The sequence below is a fragment of the Mustela nivalis genome, assembly GCF_964662115.1.
Source record: "Mustela nivalis genome assembly, chromosome: 5".
NCBI classification, from domain to species: domain Eukaryota; kingdom Metazoa; phylum Chordata; class Mammalia; order Carnivora; family Mustelidae; genus Mustela; species Mustela nivalis.
The window spans coordinates 22,189,088-22,202,832 of record NC_139024.1 but is presented as its reverse complement, the minus strand read 5'-3'; the positions used below and the strand labels follow the sequence as shown (position 1 = coordinate 22,202,832).

At 35.1% G+C, this 13,745-nt stretch overlaps 1 protein-coding gene across 2 annotated transcripts in view; it reads left to right on the top strand.

The window, feature by feature from the left end:
* The window catches only part of FIG4 (FIG4 phosphoinositide 5-phosphatase), a 125,690-nt gene that overhangs the window by 25,973 nt on the left and 85,972 nt on the right, over positions 1–13,745 (top strand). For both annotated transcript variants that reach the window (XM_082731929.1, XM_082731930.1), the window contains 3 exons: positions 1,255–1,411; positions 5,424–5,474; positions 10,383–10,531. In XM_082731929.1, the coding sequence (XP_082588055.1) occupies positions 1,255–1,411; positions 5,424–5,474; positions 10,383–10,531 (357 nt within the window). The remainder of the gene's footprint in view (positions 1–1,254; positions 1,412–5,423; positions 5,475–10,382; positions 10,532–13,745) is intronic.

Below are 13,745 nucleotides of genomic sequence, written 5' to 3'. Positions count from 1 at the left end.
ATGGATCCTCTCAGTTTCCTTAATGTAAATTTCTTTTTTAAAAAGCTGGCTCAAGTTGGGTTTTGCCACTAGTAATCAGGAGTCTGTGTAGTTTGTTCTTCCTTTTAAGCAATATGTTCCAAAGTATGTTTCTCGGAACATTTATCCATTGGTTAATGATTTTTTTTTAAAGATTTTATTTATTTATTTGTTAGAGAGAGAGCACCCGAGCACAGGCAGACAGAGTGGTAGGCAGAGGCAGAGGGAGAAGCAGGCTCCCTGCCAAGCAAGGAGCCCGATGTGGGACTCGATCCCAGGATGCTGGGATCATGACTTGAGCCGAAGGCAGCTACTTAACCAACTGAGCCACCCAGGTGTCCCTAATTATTTCTTTTTCAAAAAAGAGGATGAGGGGCTCCTGGGTGACTCAGTGGGTTAATTCCTTTGCCTTCGGGTCAGATCACGATCCCGGGGTCCTGGGATTGAGCCCCGCTTCGGGCTCTCTGCTCAGCAGGGAGCCTGCTTCCCTTCCTCTCTCTCGGCCTGCTTCTCTGCCTACTTGTGATCTCTGTCTGTCAAATAAATAAATAAAATCTTAAAAAAAAAAAAAGAGGATGAGGTTCTGTGATCAAACGAATTTAGGGAGGTGCTTAATTTTTATCCCTTGTTGAGGTTCACAGTGCATGTTAGCATAGGTCTGTAAGTTTCTGAGAACTTACTTGGTTTTCTGTTTGTTTGTTTGTTTTTTTATTAACATATAATGCATTATTTGTTTCAGGGGTACAGGTCTGTGATTCATCAGTCTTACACAATTCACATTCTGTTTGTTTTTATATACTTCTTGCTAGTATATATGTTGACTTATTTTACATATATATTACAGTCTTAGCCATTTTTAAGTATACAGTACAGTAGTGTTAACTATATGTGCCTTGTCCTACAGATCTCTACGACTATTTATCTTGTGAAATTAAACTCTATACCTATTAAATAACAACTCCCCTTAATCATGTGTATATTTTTGCTTATAGCACCTCAATCCTATTTATAAAAGAATGAATGAAACAAAATTGTTTAGAACAGTATTTTTAAGTGAGATAAATGTCAGTACAGATATTTCTAGAGATTAATTATAATATGACTGAAAATTTGTACAGCTATAAATCATAGAAGTAAAGTAGGAAATGTGTCAAAAATCTTTTACCTTCTAAATACATATCTAAAAGCATTACTAACTGTAGGAAACATTATCTTTGTCTCTCTTTTTTTCTGTAGGTTTTGTTAGGTTTTTAGAAGGCTATTATATTGTGTTAATAACTAAAAGGAGGAAGATGGCAGATATTGGCGGCCATGCGATATATAAGATTGAAGATACAAATATGATCTATATACCTAATGATTCTGTACGAATTACTCATCCTGATGAAGCTCGGTATGTAGTTAGTGGTGGTAACTACTGTTTACTACTTTTTTTTTTTAATGTGGTAGACCCATTAGAAGACAAAATATACTCAAAAGATTATAGATATCATGTTAAAAATGCAAAATACTAGCTCAGAATCCTATAATTTTGTTCAAGGTCTATTATAAACCTTTATTATCATGGGTAATTTAGATGAAAATCAACAAAAGCTGCTAAAGCCATTATGTGAGATGTTATTCTTGAGGAACAGAATATTCACTCAGTCTCAACATATACTCCATGAATCACTTTGTTTATAAAGAGGGAAAAAAAATGGCAAATGTAATTACCTAAATGTTCAAACTTACCGTCACCAATAATGAGACAAAACTGACATTATTTACCTTTCAGTATGAAGCAGTGGGAAAGACACAAATTACCTGTGTAGTTTTCTTGCTAAAAATACATATATTTTTGTTTTATTCTGCTGTGCTTACCACAGTGAGTGTGGCTACCATCTGTCACCATACGATATTATTATAATATTATTAGCTGTATTCCCTGAGCTGTACTGTTCATGCCTGTGACTTATTTTATCACTGGGAGTTTGTACCTCTTAATCCCCTTCACCCATTTCACCCACCCTCCCCTCTGACTATACTTTACTAAAAACATTTAACTTAAATCTAAGCATGAGGAAATAATCAGACAAATCCATCCTTGTGGGGCATTCTGTAAGACAGCTGGCCTGGACTCTTTAAAAATGTCAATGTCATCGAAGACAGAAAAAGCCAGAGGTCTGTTCTGGATTTTAGAACAGGCATGACAACAAAACGCAATGCATGAATATCTGTTGGATCCTGGATTAAAATGTATGTGTGCTTATACTGGCGTATACACCTACACACATAGCTGTAAAGGACTTTATTGGGACACTTTGTATATGGATAATATACCAGATGATACTGAATCAATATTAAGTTTTAAGTGTAAACATGATATTCTTACTTAGGAAATTTTGTTTTTTTTTCACATTTAAAAAAAATATTTTATTTATTTATTTGACAGAGAAAGATCACAAGTAGGCAGAGAGGCAGGCAGAGAGAGAGGGGGAAGCAGGCTCCCTGCGGAGCAGAGAGCCTGATATGGGGCTCAATCCCAGGACCCTGGGATCATGACCTGAGCCAAAGGCAGAGGCTTAACCCACTGAGCCACCCAGGCACCCTCCCCCAAAGTTTTTTCATATTTATGAGTGAAGAGTCATCATGTCTGCTACTTACTAAAAATGGCTTAGAATAAAATGTAACTTGTGCATTTAAAGAGAGAGAATGTATATGTGTGTGTTTAGGAGAGAGATTTAACAGTAAAATCAGATGAAAGACAGAATGGTATTTATTGTACTTTTTTTTTTCCTTCCAATTTTTCTATAGATTTAAGTTTTGGAGGAAAATTATTGGTGCCTTGGGAATGTGGGAAAAGTGTATTAATATGTTGATAGAGAAAAGAATAGAATTGATTCATTTTAATATATAAATATATTTATTAATAAACATAAAGGTTAAAAAGGAAAAAAGTTAGGCATGCTTATTAGTTTTTTTTCTTTTAAAAAAAATTTTTTTTTTTAAAGAGAGAGAGTGGGAGAGGGGCACAGGGAGAGGAAGAGAATATCTCAAGTAGGCTCAATCCCCAGTGATCCTCAGTGACCTGAGCCTAACATAGGATTCAGTCTCATGACCCTGAGGTCATGATCTGAGTCAAAAATCAAGAGTTGGATGTTAACTGACTAAGCCACCCAGGTACCCCCATTTAGTTTTTAAATTTACATTTTAATTACACTCTATACTTTTATAGTGTTGTTCCAGATATACAAACCAAAATTTAAAGGTAGTGTGGCTCTCTTGTTTAAGACCCTCTGAGACAGTATATTTTGGATTCTGGTGATACTGTCTTTGATGATATTTGGAAATGGGGTTGTTAAAAAATAATCTGTGTCAGATGAAAATAAGAATTTAATGGATAAGGTGGTCCTTTTGTCTTGCACTAACTGAAAAAAATTATATCCCACATAGCTTACAGGCAGACATAGTATATTCACTAAAATCAGATTAAGTACTCCCTAAAGAAAATAAAATCTGATTTGAAAAGGTATGTGTACCCCAGTGTTTATTGAAGCATTATCTATAATAGCCAAGATGTGGAAGCAGCCCAAGTATCCATCAGTAAAAGTGAATGGGTGAAGAAAATGTGGTAGACACACACACACACACACCCACCCACCCATGAGATATTACTCAGCCATAAAGAGAAAGACCTCTTGCAATTCATGACAGCGTGGATGGACCTAGATGGTGTTATGCTAATTGAAATAAATCAGAGAAGGACAAACACTATACAATTTCATTTATATGTGGAATCTGAAAAACGATACAAATAAAAAACAAACCAAAAAACAGAAACAGACTCATGAATATAGAAAACAAACTGGCAGTTGCCAGAGGGGAGGTGGTGGGGAATGGGTGAAATAGGTGAAGGGAATTTAGAAGTTCAAAATTCCACTTACAAAATAAATAAGTCATGAAGATGAAAAGTACAGCATAGGGAAAATAGTCAATAATATTATAATAATGTTACATTACAACAGAACATTGAATGATGTACAGAATTGTCAAATTACCATGTTGTATACCTGAAACTAATACAACATTTTTTGTCAACTATACTTCAGTAATAAATTTTTTTGAAACAGTGAATCATACTAGCACATATGAATCCAAAGGATAGGAAAAAGTTGAAGAGGTTTGTATTATTTATAAACCTCATCTTTATGATTCTATAACCAGGAATAGTAAAACAAATTATGTTGTTCTATATAGTGACTTGACTTTCTTAAGGGAGTGAAATTATTTTAGTATTAGTACTATATAGCAATAGACATTATCGAGAATAAGATACAATTATATTAATAGCTTGTTATAGGTAGACTGAATTACTATTACTAGATAGTTAAAGCTTTTAACATATAAAACTACATAATTCAATAATTCACTTAAGTTAAAAGATCTGGTGGTGCCTGCCTTGTTCAGTTGGAGGAGTGTGTGATTCTTGATCTCCAGGTCATGAGTTTGAGCCCCACATTGGGTGTAGAGATCACCCAAAAAAATAAATAAAGAAAGTTTTGGTAAAATATTAGGAAATAAAATATAGTACTAGTGAACATTTCATGCATAATGACAAGTAGAAGTTATCCCTGCAACACCTGGTAGCAGTGTTTTCAATACTAGAAAATTTTCAACACTAGAAAATTTTGGTAGAGCAGTTCACTATACTAAAATATTGTTGGGAAAAATTATGATCATCTTAATAGTTGTGGAAAATATATTTGTCAAATTCAACACCCATTTGTGATCAAGTCTTTAAAAAGTTGAGAAAATATGAAAAAAATCTATTAATATCGTGAGGTAGATATTCACATACTTTATTCTGTACTTTTTTTTTATGTTACAAAACTTGACAACTTCAAATTATGGTTTTTGCAAACATTTTTGCTTGTTTCTGCTACGTTCTGCTCTCCAACCTCACAGCTTTTACAAAGCACATAATCGTAAAAACGAGAATGGTGTTTACTTGTCTTGTCTTGCCCAAGTCTAAGTTCCCCACACATGTAAGTGTGTGACTTTTCCTCTCTGGCATAACCAATGATAAGGAAATGGTCAAACTATAAAGTTAAGGGACTCTGAAGGGACAATCAACAGACTTAGAGATTGCTTCAGAAGCATTTCCTTCTGCAGTTTTGGATTGAATTCCTCAGGTTTTTTTTTTTTTTAATATTTTATTTTTAAGTAATCTCTATACCAAACATGGGGCGTGAACTCACAACCCCGAGATCATGAGTTGCATTCTCTACCAGCTGAGCCAGCCAGGTACTCCTGAATTCCTCAGTGTTAATGAGAGCATTTACAAATATAAATGTATATGTGAAGCTATGAAAAAATAATAGTATTGTGTGAATGTAATATGCTTTTTTTTGTTGTTTTTTGCTTAGGTACCTACGAATTTTTCAAAATGTGGACCTATCTAGCAATTTTTACTTTAGGTAAGTTTGAACTTAGGTTTTCTCCTGTCAGTCACTTAAATATTTATATTATTTTCCAGGGTGGAAAAACAGAATCAGAGGACACACTGGTGCTTCCTCTATTTTTTTTTTTCCATTGGCCAAGTAATTTCATCTAAAAACATAAAGGTATTTCATCCTCTGAAAAATTTAATGTTTGAATATTGAATGGACCAATTACAAGGGAATTATTGTCACTATAAAAAATCATCTTTGTTTTAGGTGGAGTTTTTAATGAAATATTCTTATTTTGCAATTTTTAGTTAGAAAATGAAATTTGCATTTAGTTTCTAATACGGAGTTGTAACAATGTCACAGATTGTTTTAGTTAACAATCTAGCAAAATTAGATAAAAATAAATTTATAAAAGGAAGAATTGTTGCAATACCAACATAATGCTAATGGTCTTTTATTTTTTTTTTTATTATTATTTTTTTAATGCTAATGGTCTTTTAAATTAATAGTTTTCCTGAAGAAGAATGTGGCATAGGTATTTATGAAAACATATCCTAAGAAAATAAATTAAGAGATAAAATATTAATTCTTTCTTATAAAGAGACATTTATAGCTTCACTATTTATGATAGTCCCAAAACCACAAACCAGTCAATGCAGAGACAACTCAAATATCAGTAACTGAATGATGGGCAAGTAAATTCTAACAGCACATTATGATAGAGCATTATACCACCACCAATGTGACCAATATGTAGGCCTAGGAGATGTAGTTATTGCGCTAAGTGGAAAATTCTGTCAGCTGTAATATCCAAACTAAAAACTGAGAACACAAAATAGCATGCTCCAAAAAGGACTTGAGTCCCAAGGACCAAACAAGCCTAAGAGTGTTGTGGCTTTTGGTGTTATGCACTGATGGGATACTTTGCATTATTTACCTTTATTTTTATATTGTCCATATAGTTAACCACTTATTTATCTGTGAAATAAAAACAGGTTTGCTATATAGAATGCGCTATGTGTTCATTGTTGCAAAACTGAAGGAAGTTCATTATTTTAATAGTAGTCTAGTGGAGAGTTACTAAACGAAGAATTTTCACATCCACAGATGTTTATTGAATGTCTCTTTCCATTGTGTTTATTGCAGTCATCTGCTTTTCTGTATTTATCACTTAATTTTATGTTTATACCATCTTCAAGTTGTCACTGAAACTTGGTGGTATTGTTAGAAATGGTTTTCTCCACGAATTCAACTTTGGATCCCTACACTGAGCTCTGGGATCAAGTCATCCCATGAATAAAAGTATGTCAGTTACAGTTTTTATGTCAATAAGTAAGCCTTAAAAAGGATATACTTCATTCTTAAGAATCGACTGGAATAAAGTAATTACTCTAACTAGGAAGAATTGATTTTTGAAAGTTAAAAATCAACATCTTTCCCCCTTCCCCTGCCACCTGTTCAGATATTACTGACATATAACATCTATAAGTTTAAGGTGTGTAGTGTGGCAATTAGATACACATATGTATTGTGACATGATTACCACAATAAAGTTAGTCAACACCTCCATCCTCTCATATAATTATGTGTGTGTGTGAGAAAAACATTTAAGATGTACTGTCAACAGATTTCAAGTTACAATTCATTAATGTTAATTACAGTTATCATGCTGTGCATTAGATCCCCAGATCTTATTTAACTTAAACTGGGAGCTTGTACCATGCAACCAGCATCTCCCCATTTTTCCCAGCCTACCCTTTTCCCATGCCCCAGCCCCTGGCAACTACCATTCTACTTTATATTTCTATGAATTTGGCTTTTTTAGGTTCTGCATAGAAGTGACGAACATATGGAAATGATCAGACTTATTTCACTTAGCATACTACCCTCAAATTCCATCCATGTTGTTCCAAATAGTAGGATTTCCTCCTTTTTTTTATGGTTGAGTAATATCCTATACCCATTCATCCATTGCTGGACTCTTAGAATGTTTCCATGTCTTGGCTATTATTGTGAATTATGCTTAGAGTCAACGTGGGCCTACAGATATCTCTTCAAGATGGTGATTTCATTTCTTTGGCCATATACTCAGAAGTAGGATTGCCAGATCATATGGTAGTTGTATTTTTAAATTTTTAGGAACCTCCATACTCTTTTCTATAGTGGCTGCACCAATTTTTATTCCCACCAACAGTGCATCAGGGTTCCTTTTCTCCATAGCTTACCCAAGACTTGTTTCTTGTCTTTTTGATAATAGCCATTGTAGGAAGTATGAATTGCTGTCTCATTGTGGCTTTAATTTGCATTTCCATAATGTGATGTTGAACATTTTTTCACATATCTGTTAGCCATTTTCTTTGGAAAAATGTTTATTCGGGTCCTTTGCCCATTTTTAATTGGATTTTTTTTGGGGGGGGTTGTTTGTTTTGTTTTGCTCTTGAGTTTTATGAGTTCCTTATGTATTTTGGATATTAACCCCCTATCAGATAGGTGGTTTGTAAATATTTTCTCCTATTACATAGGTTTCTTTTTTATTTTGTTGATTTTTTTTTTCTGTGCAGTTTTTTAGTTTGCTGTTGTCCCACTTGTTTATTTTTGCTTTTGTTGCTTGTGTTTTTGGTGTCATGTCCACAAAATCTTCACTAAAACCAATGTCAAAGAGCTTTTCTCCTTTGTCTTCTTCTAATAGTTTCGTAGTTTTTAAGTCTTAATTTTATATTTAAGTCTTAATCCATCTTGAGTTAACTTTTGTGAATGGTGTAAGACAAGGGTCCAATTCATTCTTTGCATATGGGTATCCAGTTTCCGTAGCACTATTTATCGAAGAGATTATCCTTTCCCCATGTGTCTTCTTGGCTCCCTTGTCAAATAGTTGACTCTGTATGCATTGGTTTATTTCTAGGCTTTCAGTTCTGTCCCACTGATCTATGTGTCTGTTTTTATGTTATGCTACTTTGAATGCTATAGCTTTGTTAAAAGGTTTGAATCTGAAAGTGCGATGCCTCCATCTTTGTTCTTTCTTAAGATTGCTTTGGCTATTAGTGGTCTTTTGTGGATCCATACAAAGTTTAGGATTGTTTTTTTCTATTTCTGTGAAAAATGTCATTTGAATTTTTATAGGGATCTATATGGATGGCTTTGGATAGTATGGACATTTAAACAATATTAATTCTCTATGTACATGAAGTATCTTTCCATTTATTTGTTTCTTCAGTTTATTTCATCAGTATCTTATTATTTTCAGTGTAAGATCTCTTTCTCCTCCTTGGTTAAATTTATTCCTACATATTTTTATTTTTTTGATGCTATTATAAATGTGATTAAAAAATCAACATCTTTATACAACTTTTATCCCTGAGATTAGATGCTAGGAAAATTAATGGCTTCAACTAGCAAATATGGTAAAATTGAATTTCACAGATGAAACAAATCAATTTCAACCAAATTAGATGAACAAATTAAAGAAGAACTAATAATTGAAATAATATGTGAGTCTCCAGGCAAATCTAAAGAATTCTAGATACCTTCTGAAATTCTGTGCTAAAATGTATTGCTAGAGATATTTTTTAAATTGTTAATAATGTGAAATCAAGATTGTAAAATGGGTTTCTATTGGTTGCAAGGCCAAAATTACATTTCAAAGACTGTTACAACTCTTTAGATGACTGTTACTCTCCTAAAACATGTTTTATCATAATGGCTTATATTACTTGTTTATTCCTGTTTTATTATGAAGTTGGTTATGGTACTACCACTAATAACTAATAGAATTATTTTTGTTCATACATAAACTACAGTAGATATTGTAGATATTGTAACATCTATGGAACTCCATTCAGGTATATATGAGAGTGTGACCCCTTTGCACAAGACTGTGAAGTTAGAGTGATTTCACTGGGAAGTAAAAACTGCACATTACAAGTCAGTGAATGTTGATCATTTGCATTGTATTATATATTTCTAATTGTGCAAATGCCTAAGTCTTGCAATAATCTTTTTAACTGAAGTATAGTAGACATAAAATATTATTACTAGTGTCAGATATACAACATAGTGGATTGACAATTCTCTGTAGTTCTCAGTGCTCACAATGGTAGGTATAGTCATCTGTCATCATACAACGTTATTATGATATTATTGACAATATTCCCTCTGCTATACTTTTCATCCCGGTGACTTACTTGTTTTATAAACAAAAGTTTGTACCTCTTAATCTCTTTCACCTCTTTTGCCCATCCGACCACCCCTCCTCTCTGGCAACCATCAGTTCTCTCTGAGTCTGTTTCCAGTTTTTTTGTTTGTTTGATTTGGTTTTTAGATTCCACATATAAGTGAAACGATACAGTATTTGTCTTTGTCTGTTTTATACCACTTAGTATAATGCCTTCTAGGTGCGTCTATGTTGTTTCAAATGGCAAGAGCTCATCCCCCCCCCCAATTAATTAATTAACTTAATTATTTTTGGTGTTCAAGATTCATTGTTTATGCACCACACCCAATGCTAAGAGTCATTTTTAATGGCTGAGTAATATTCCATTGTATAGATATACCAATCTTCTTTATCCATTCATCTATCAGTGGACACTTAGGTTGTTTCCATATCTGTATCTTGGCTACTGTAGGTAATGCTTGCAGTAAACATAGGGGTACATATATCCTTTCAAATTAGTGTTTTTGTTTTCATTGGGTAATACCCAGAACTGGAATTACTGGATCGTATAGTATTTCTATTTTTAATTTTTTGAGGATGCTGTGATTTTTAAGTTTCTAATTATATTCAGGATTTACTATATTTTACAGTGTTTATTTGAATAGCTTTGCTTCTAAGTAATTGAACAGGTGTTAATGTGGTTCAGTTTTTAATTCCATATAGGAGCCAGGACTGAAATATGTTTTGCTTTTCTAATTCATGTTAAGTTTCAGTTATGTTCTCAGTTACAGTTATGACTTGTCCCACTCACTTCAGTATAATCTCACTGTCTTGCGAATGCCCCTGGAGATGTTAAAGTCAGAAACAACCCAGCCTCGCCAGGAGAGTTTCGACATCTTTGAAGATGAAGGATTAATTACACAGGGTGGAAGTGGTAGGTGATTTTCAGTATATCTAATATAGGTTAATACGGCATCTGTGAAATGGCACCTCATTAAATTAACTCACATTTCCTTCATATTTCTCTGGCCCTTATTCCTCCGGGTCCTTATATGAGGTTTTGGATATATAAACTTGACCAGTTCATTTTTATAGAGATCATTAATCACAATGTGATTTCATTTGTGGGCCAGCCGGAAAATTGTATGCTAACCATCCCTAGCAAACATGCCTGTATTTTTAATGGAATACATTTACGTCTAGACTTATGGTGAAGTTTGAATGGAGAATTGTTTTTTTCCAATATTGGAAAATACACACCACCACCTTACTTTCCTTCATAGAGAGGTTTGGAAAAAATTCACCATGGAGTAGGAAACTGAGGTGTAGAGATTAAGATCTCATGGCCAATGTGCCAAGGAACCAAGGCAGCGGGTCAGAGGTTGTTCTTATTTTGATTGGTCCCAGCTTGACCCAGGTGTCCCTTATAGGCCTTGTTTCTTCAGGACCACTGTAGGGTCAGTGCAGGACCATGTGTGGGCATCATCCTGGAGATCCTAAATGAACCAGTCACATGGTACCTTTATCCCTAGATTTTTGGGTTGGTCTAGAACTTTAAAGCCAGGGGCATTACTAAAGTGAATGTGGTGAAGGAATCATTTCAGACTTAGAGCAGTTTAGCTGAATTGCATATACTTTGGAAAGATAGTAAGTCAATAATGTCTTGGGCACCTTGCCCTGTGCAACCTGAATAATGGTGATGCAAATGTAGGTGCAGAGTAGGTCTGTAATCTAAAGTTCTAGCAGTGTCTTTAGAATCTAAAGTTCTAAAGTGTCCTTGCAGGACACTCAGAAAGAGCCTCTTAGCATTTTGTGCTCGCTTAGCATTTTGCCAAAGGAAACCATTCCCTCTAAGACTTAGAGTGTTACTTAAACTGGATGCCATTTGTAGCATTGCCCTTAATCTACTAGATTGAGTATAGCTTGTGCTAAGGCCAAACTCAGTGCAACATCCTTACCTCAGAACATCAAGATCACTTAAATTTGCCCTGGTTTAGACTCCCAAATTGTAACATATACTACTAGAGACAGGTGGAGGTCAAAATAATGTGTGCCTGAATATTTACTTGCATCATGTCTTCTAAATATCCCACTTAGGAATAGAAAAGCTAAAAGTATTTCTAAATTTGCACTGTAAGTCATCCCAAATCTGAACTTGAATATTTGCTTTGGAATCTAAATTAAGCCTCTAAAAGCCACTTAATTTTTTACTATCTTTGGAGCAATTCTACATGACAGATATGAGTAACAGTGTGTATTAGGTTTTTATAGCTGCTATAACAAATTACCACAAACTAAGGGACTTAAACCTATACGAATTTACTGTTAGAGAAGTCAGAAGTCAAAATAGGTCTCAGTGGACTGAAATTAGGCTGTTGGCAGGGCTGTGTTCCTTTTTTGAGACTATGCAGACATTTCTTGCCATTCTATTTTCTTTCTTTTTTTTTTTTTTTAAGATTATTTATTTATTTATTTATTTATTTGACAGAGAGAGATCACAAGCAGGCAGAGAGGCAGGCAGAGAGAGAGGAGGAAGCAGGCTCCCTGCTGAGCAGAGAGCCTAATGTGGGCCTAGATCTCAGGACCCTGAGATCATGACCTGAGCCGAAGGCAGCGGCTTAACCCACTGAGCCACCCAGGCGGCCGCCATTCTATTTTCTAGAGACTGCCCACATTCCCTGGCTTGGGGCCCCTTTTATCTTCAAAGTCAGCAGTGGTCAGCCGAGGCTTTTCCTGCATTACATCACTCTGACTCTTCGATTCCTGTTTTCCACTTTCGCTTATAAATAATGACCCTGTGATTACAATGGGCCCACCTGGATAATTCAAAATACTCTCCCGATCTCAAGGTCATCTGAGTTAACAGCATTAATTCCATCTGCAAATTTATTCTTCCTTGCCATGTAACATAAGGTAGTCACATCCTCTGGTGATTAGGACATAACATCTTCTGGGGGACACTGTCCTTCTACCACATAGGGGGAAACTGATAGGAAACAGAGAGTGAGGGCAGAAGATACAGGGGTTGGTAGAAAAGGAAAATAATACATCTGTTAAAAAGTCTGTACCATGTCAGGCAGTGTATTAGTCACTTTGCATGTATTATTTAATCTGAACATATCTTTGAAGTGAATAGTAGTATCATTTTACAATTCAGAAAATTGAGGTTCAGAGATGTTAAGTAACTAGCCAGAGCTCATGAAGACTGGTAAGTGGCAAAGACAAGGACTCTAGTTCTTGTGTGTACTATTCGTGCTCTGTGTAAAGCATTGAAAGGGCAGAGGAGGTTCAATTTTTATGACTCAAACCAAGTGTATTTGTCACAGTATATAAACACTCTTAACATACTATGTTTTGAGAAGAAGAACAGCCTGCTATCCAGAACTGTTAGTCTTTTTTTTTTTTAAGATTTACTTATTTATGAGAGAGAGAATGAATGGGCATAAGCAGGGGGAGGGGCGGAGCAAGAGGAAGAGAATTCCTTAAGCAGACTCCCCACTGAGCTCAGAGTCTGGCCCAGGGCTTGCTCTCTGGACTCTGTGATCATGCCTGAGCTGAAATCGAGTTGGAAACACAACTGGCTGAGCCACTGCAGCATCGCACTGTTACAGTCTTTTAAGCCATCATCAAAAACATACTTAGTTCTCATTTTGCCCTTTATATGTTTTGTAAAACTCATTGATGTTTAATAAGTATATCTGGATATGCTAAAATCATGTTTGATGAAATTAATTTCTTCGTATAGAAAAGGCCTGATAGGGTAATAACTCCCACTTACAGAAGTATCAGTAAGGCACCAGGCATGTTCAAAGCAATTTTTGTGCATTATCTTCATTACGGTCTTCACAACAACCATGTGATACAGGTACAGATGTATGAAATGGACACTGCGGTAGCAGATAGCACTCTTGGTCCCACCTGCGACCCTGCTGATGAGAGGCAGGGCCAGGGTTTGGACCCAGGCGCTCGGCACCCCCAGAGCAGCGCTCCTAGCCGCTGCCTGATGCTCTCTCTCAGCCTTGGTCGTGTATTTGTCCGTGTGTCCTTCATTTCCCTCTTGTTTACTTTTCTCTTAAGTTAAAAACTCCCACAAATCGGAAAAATATGTTTATTCTTTTACTTTGTACAGAATCAGCACAGTGTTCTGG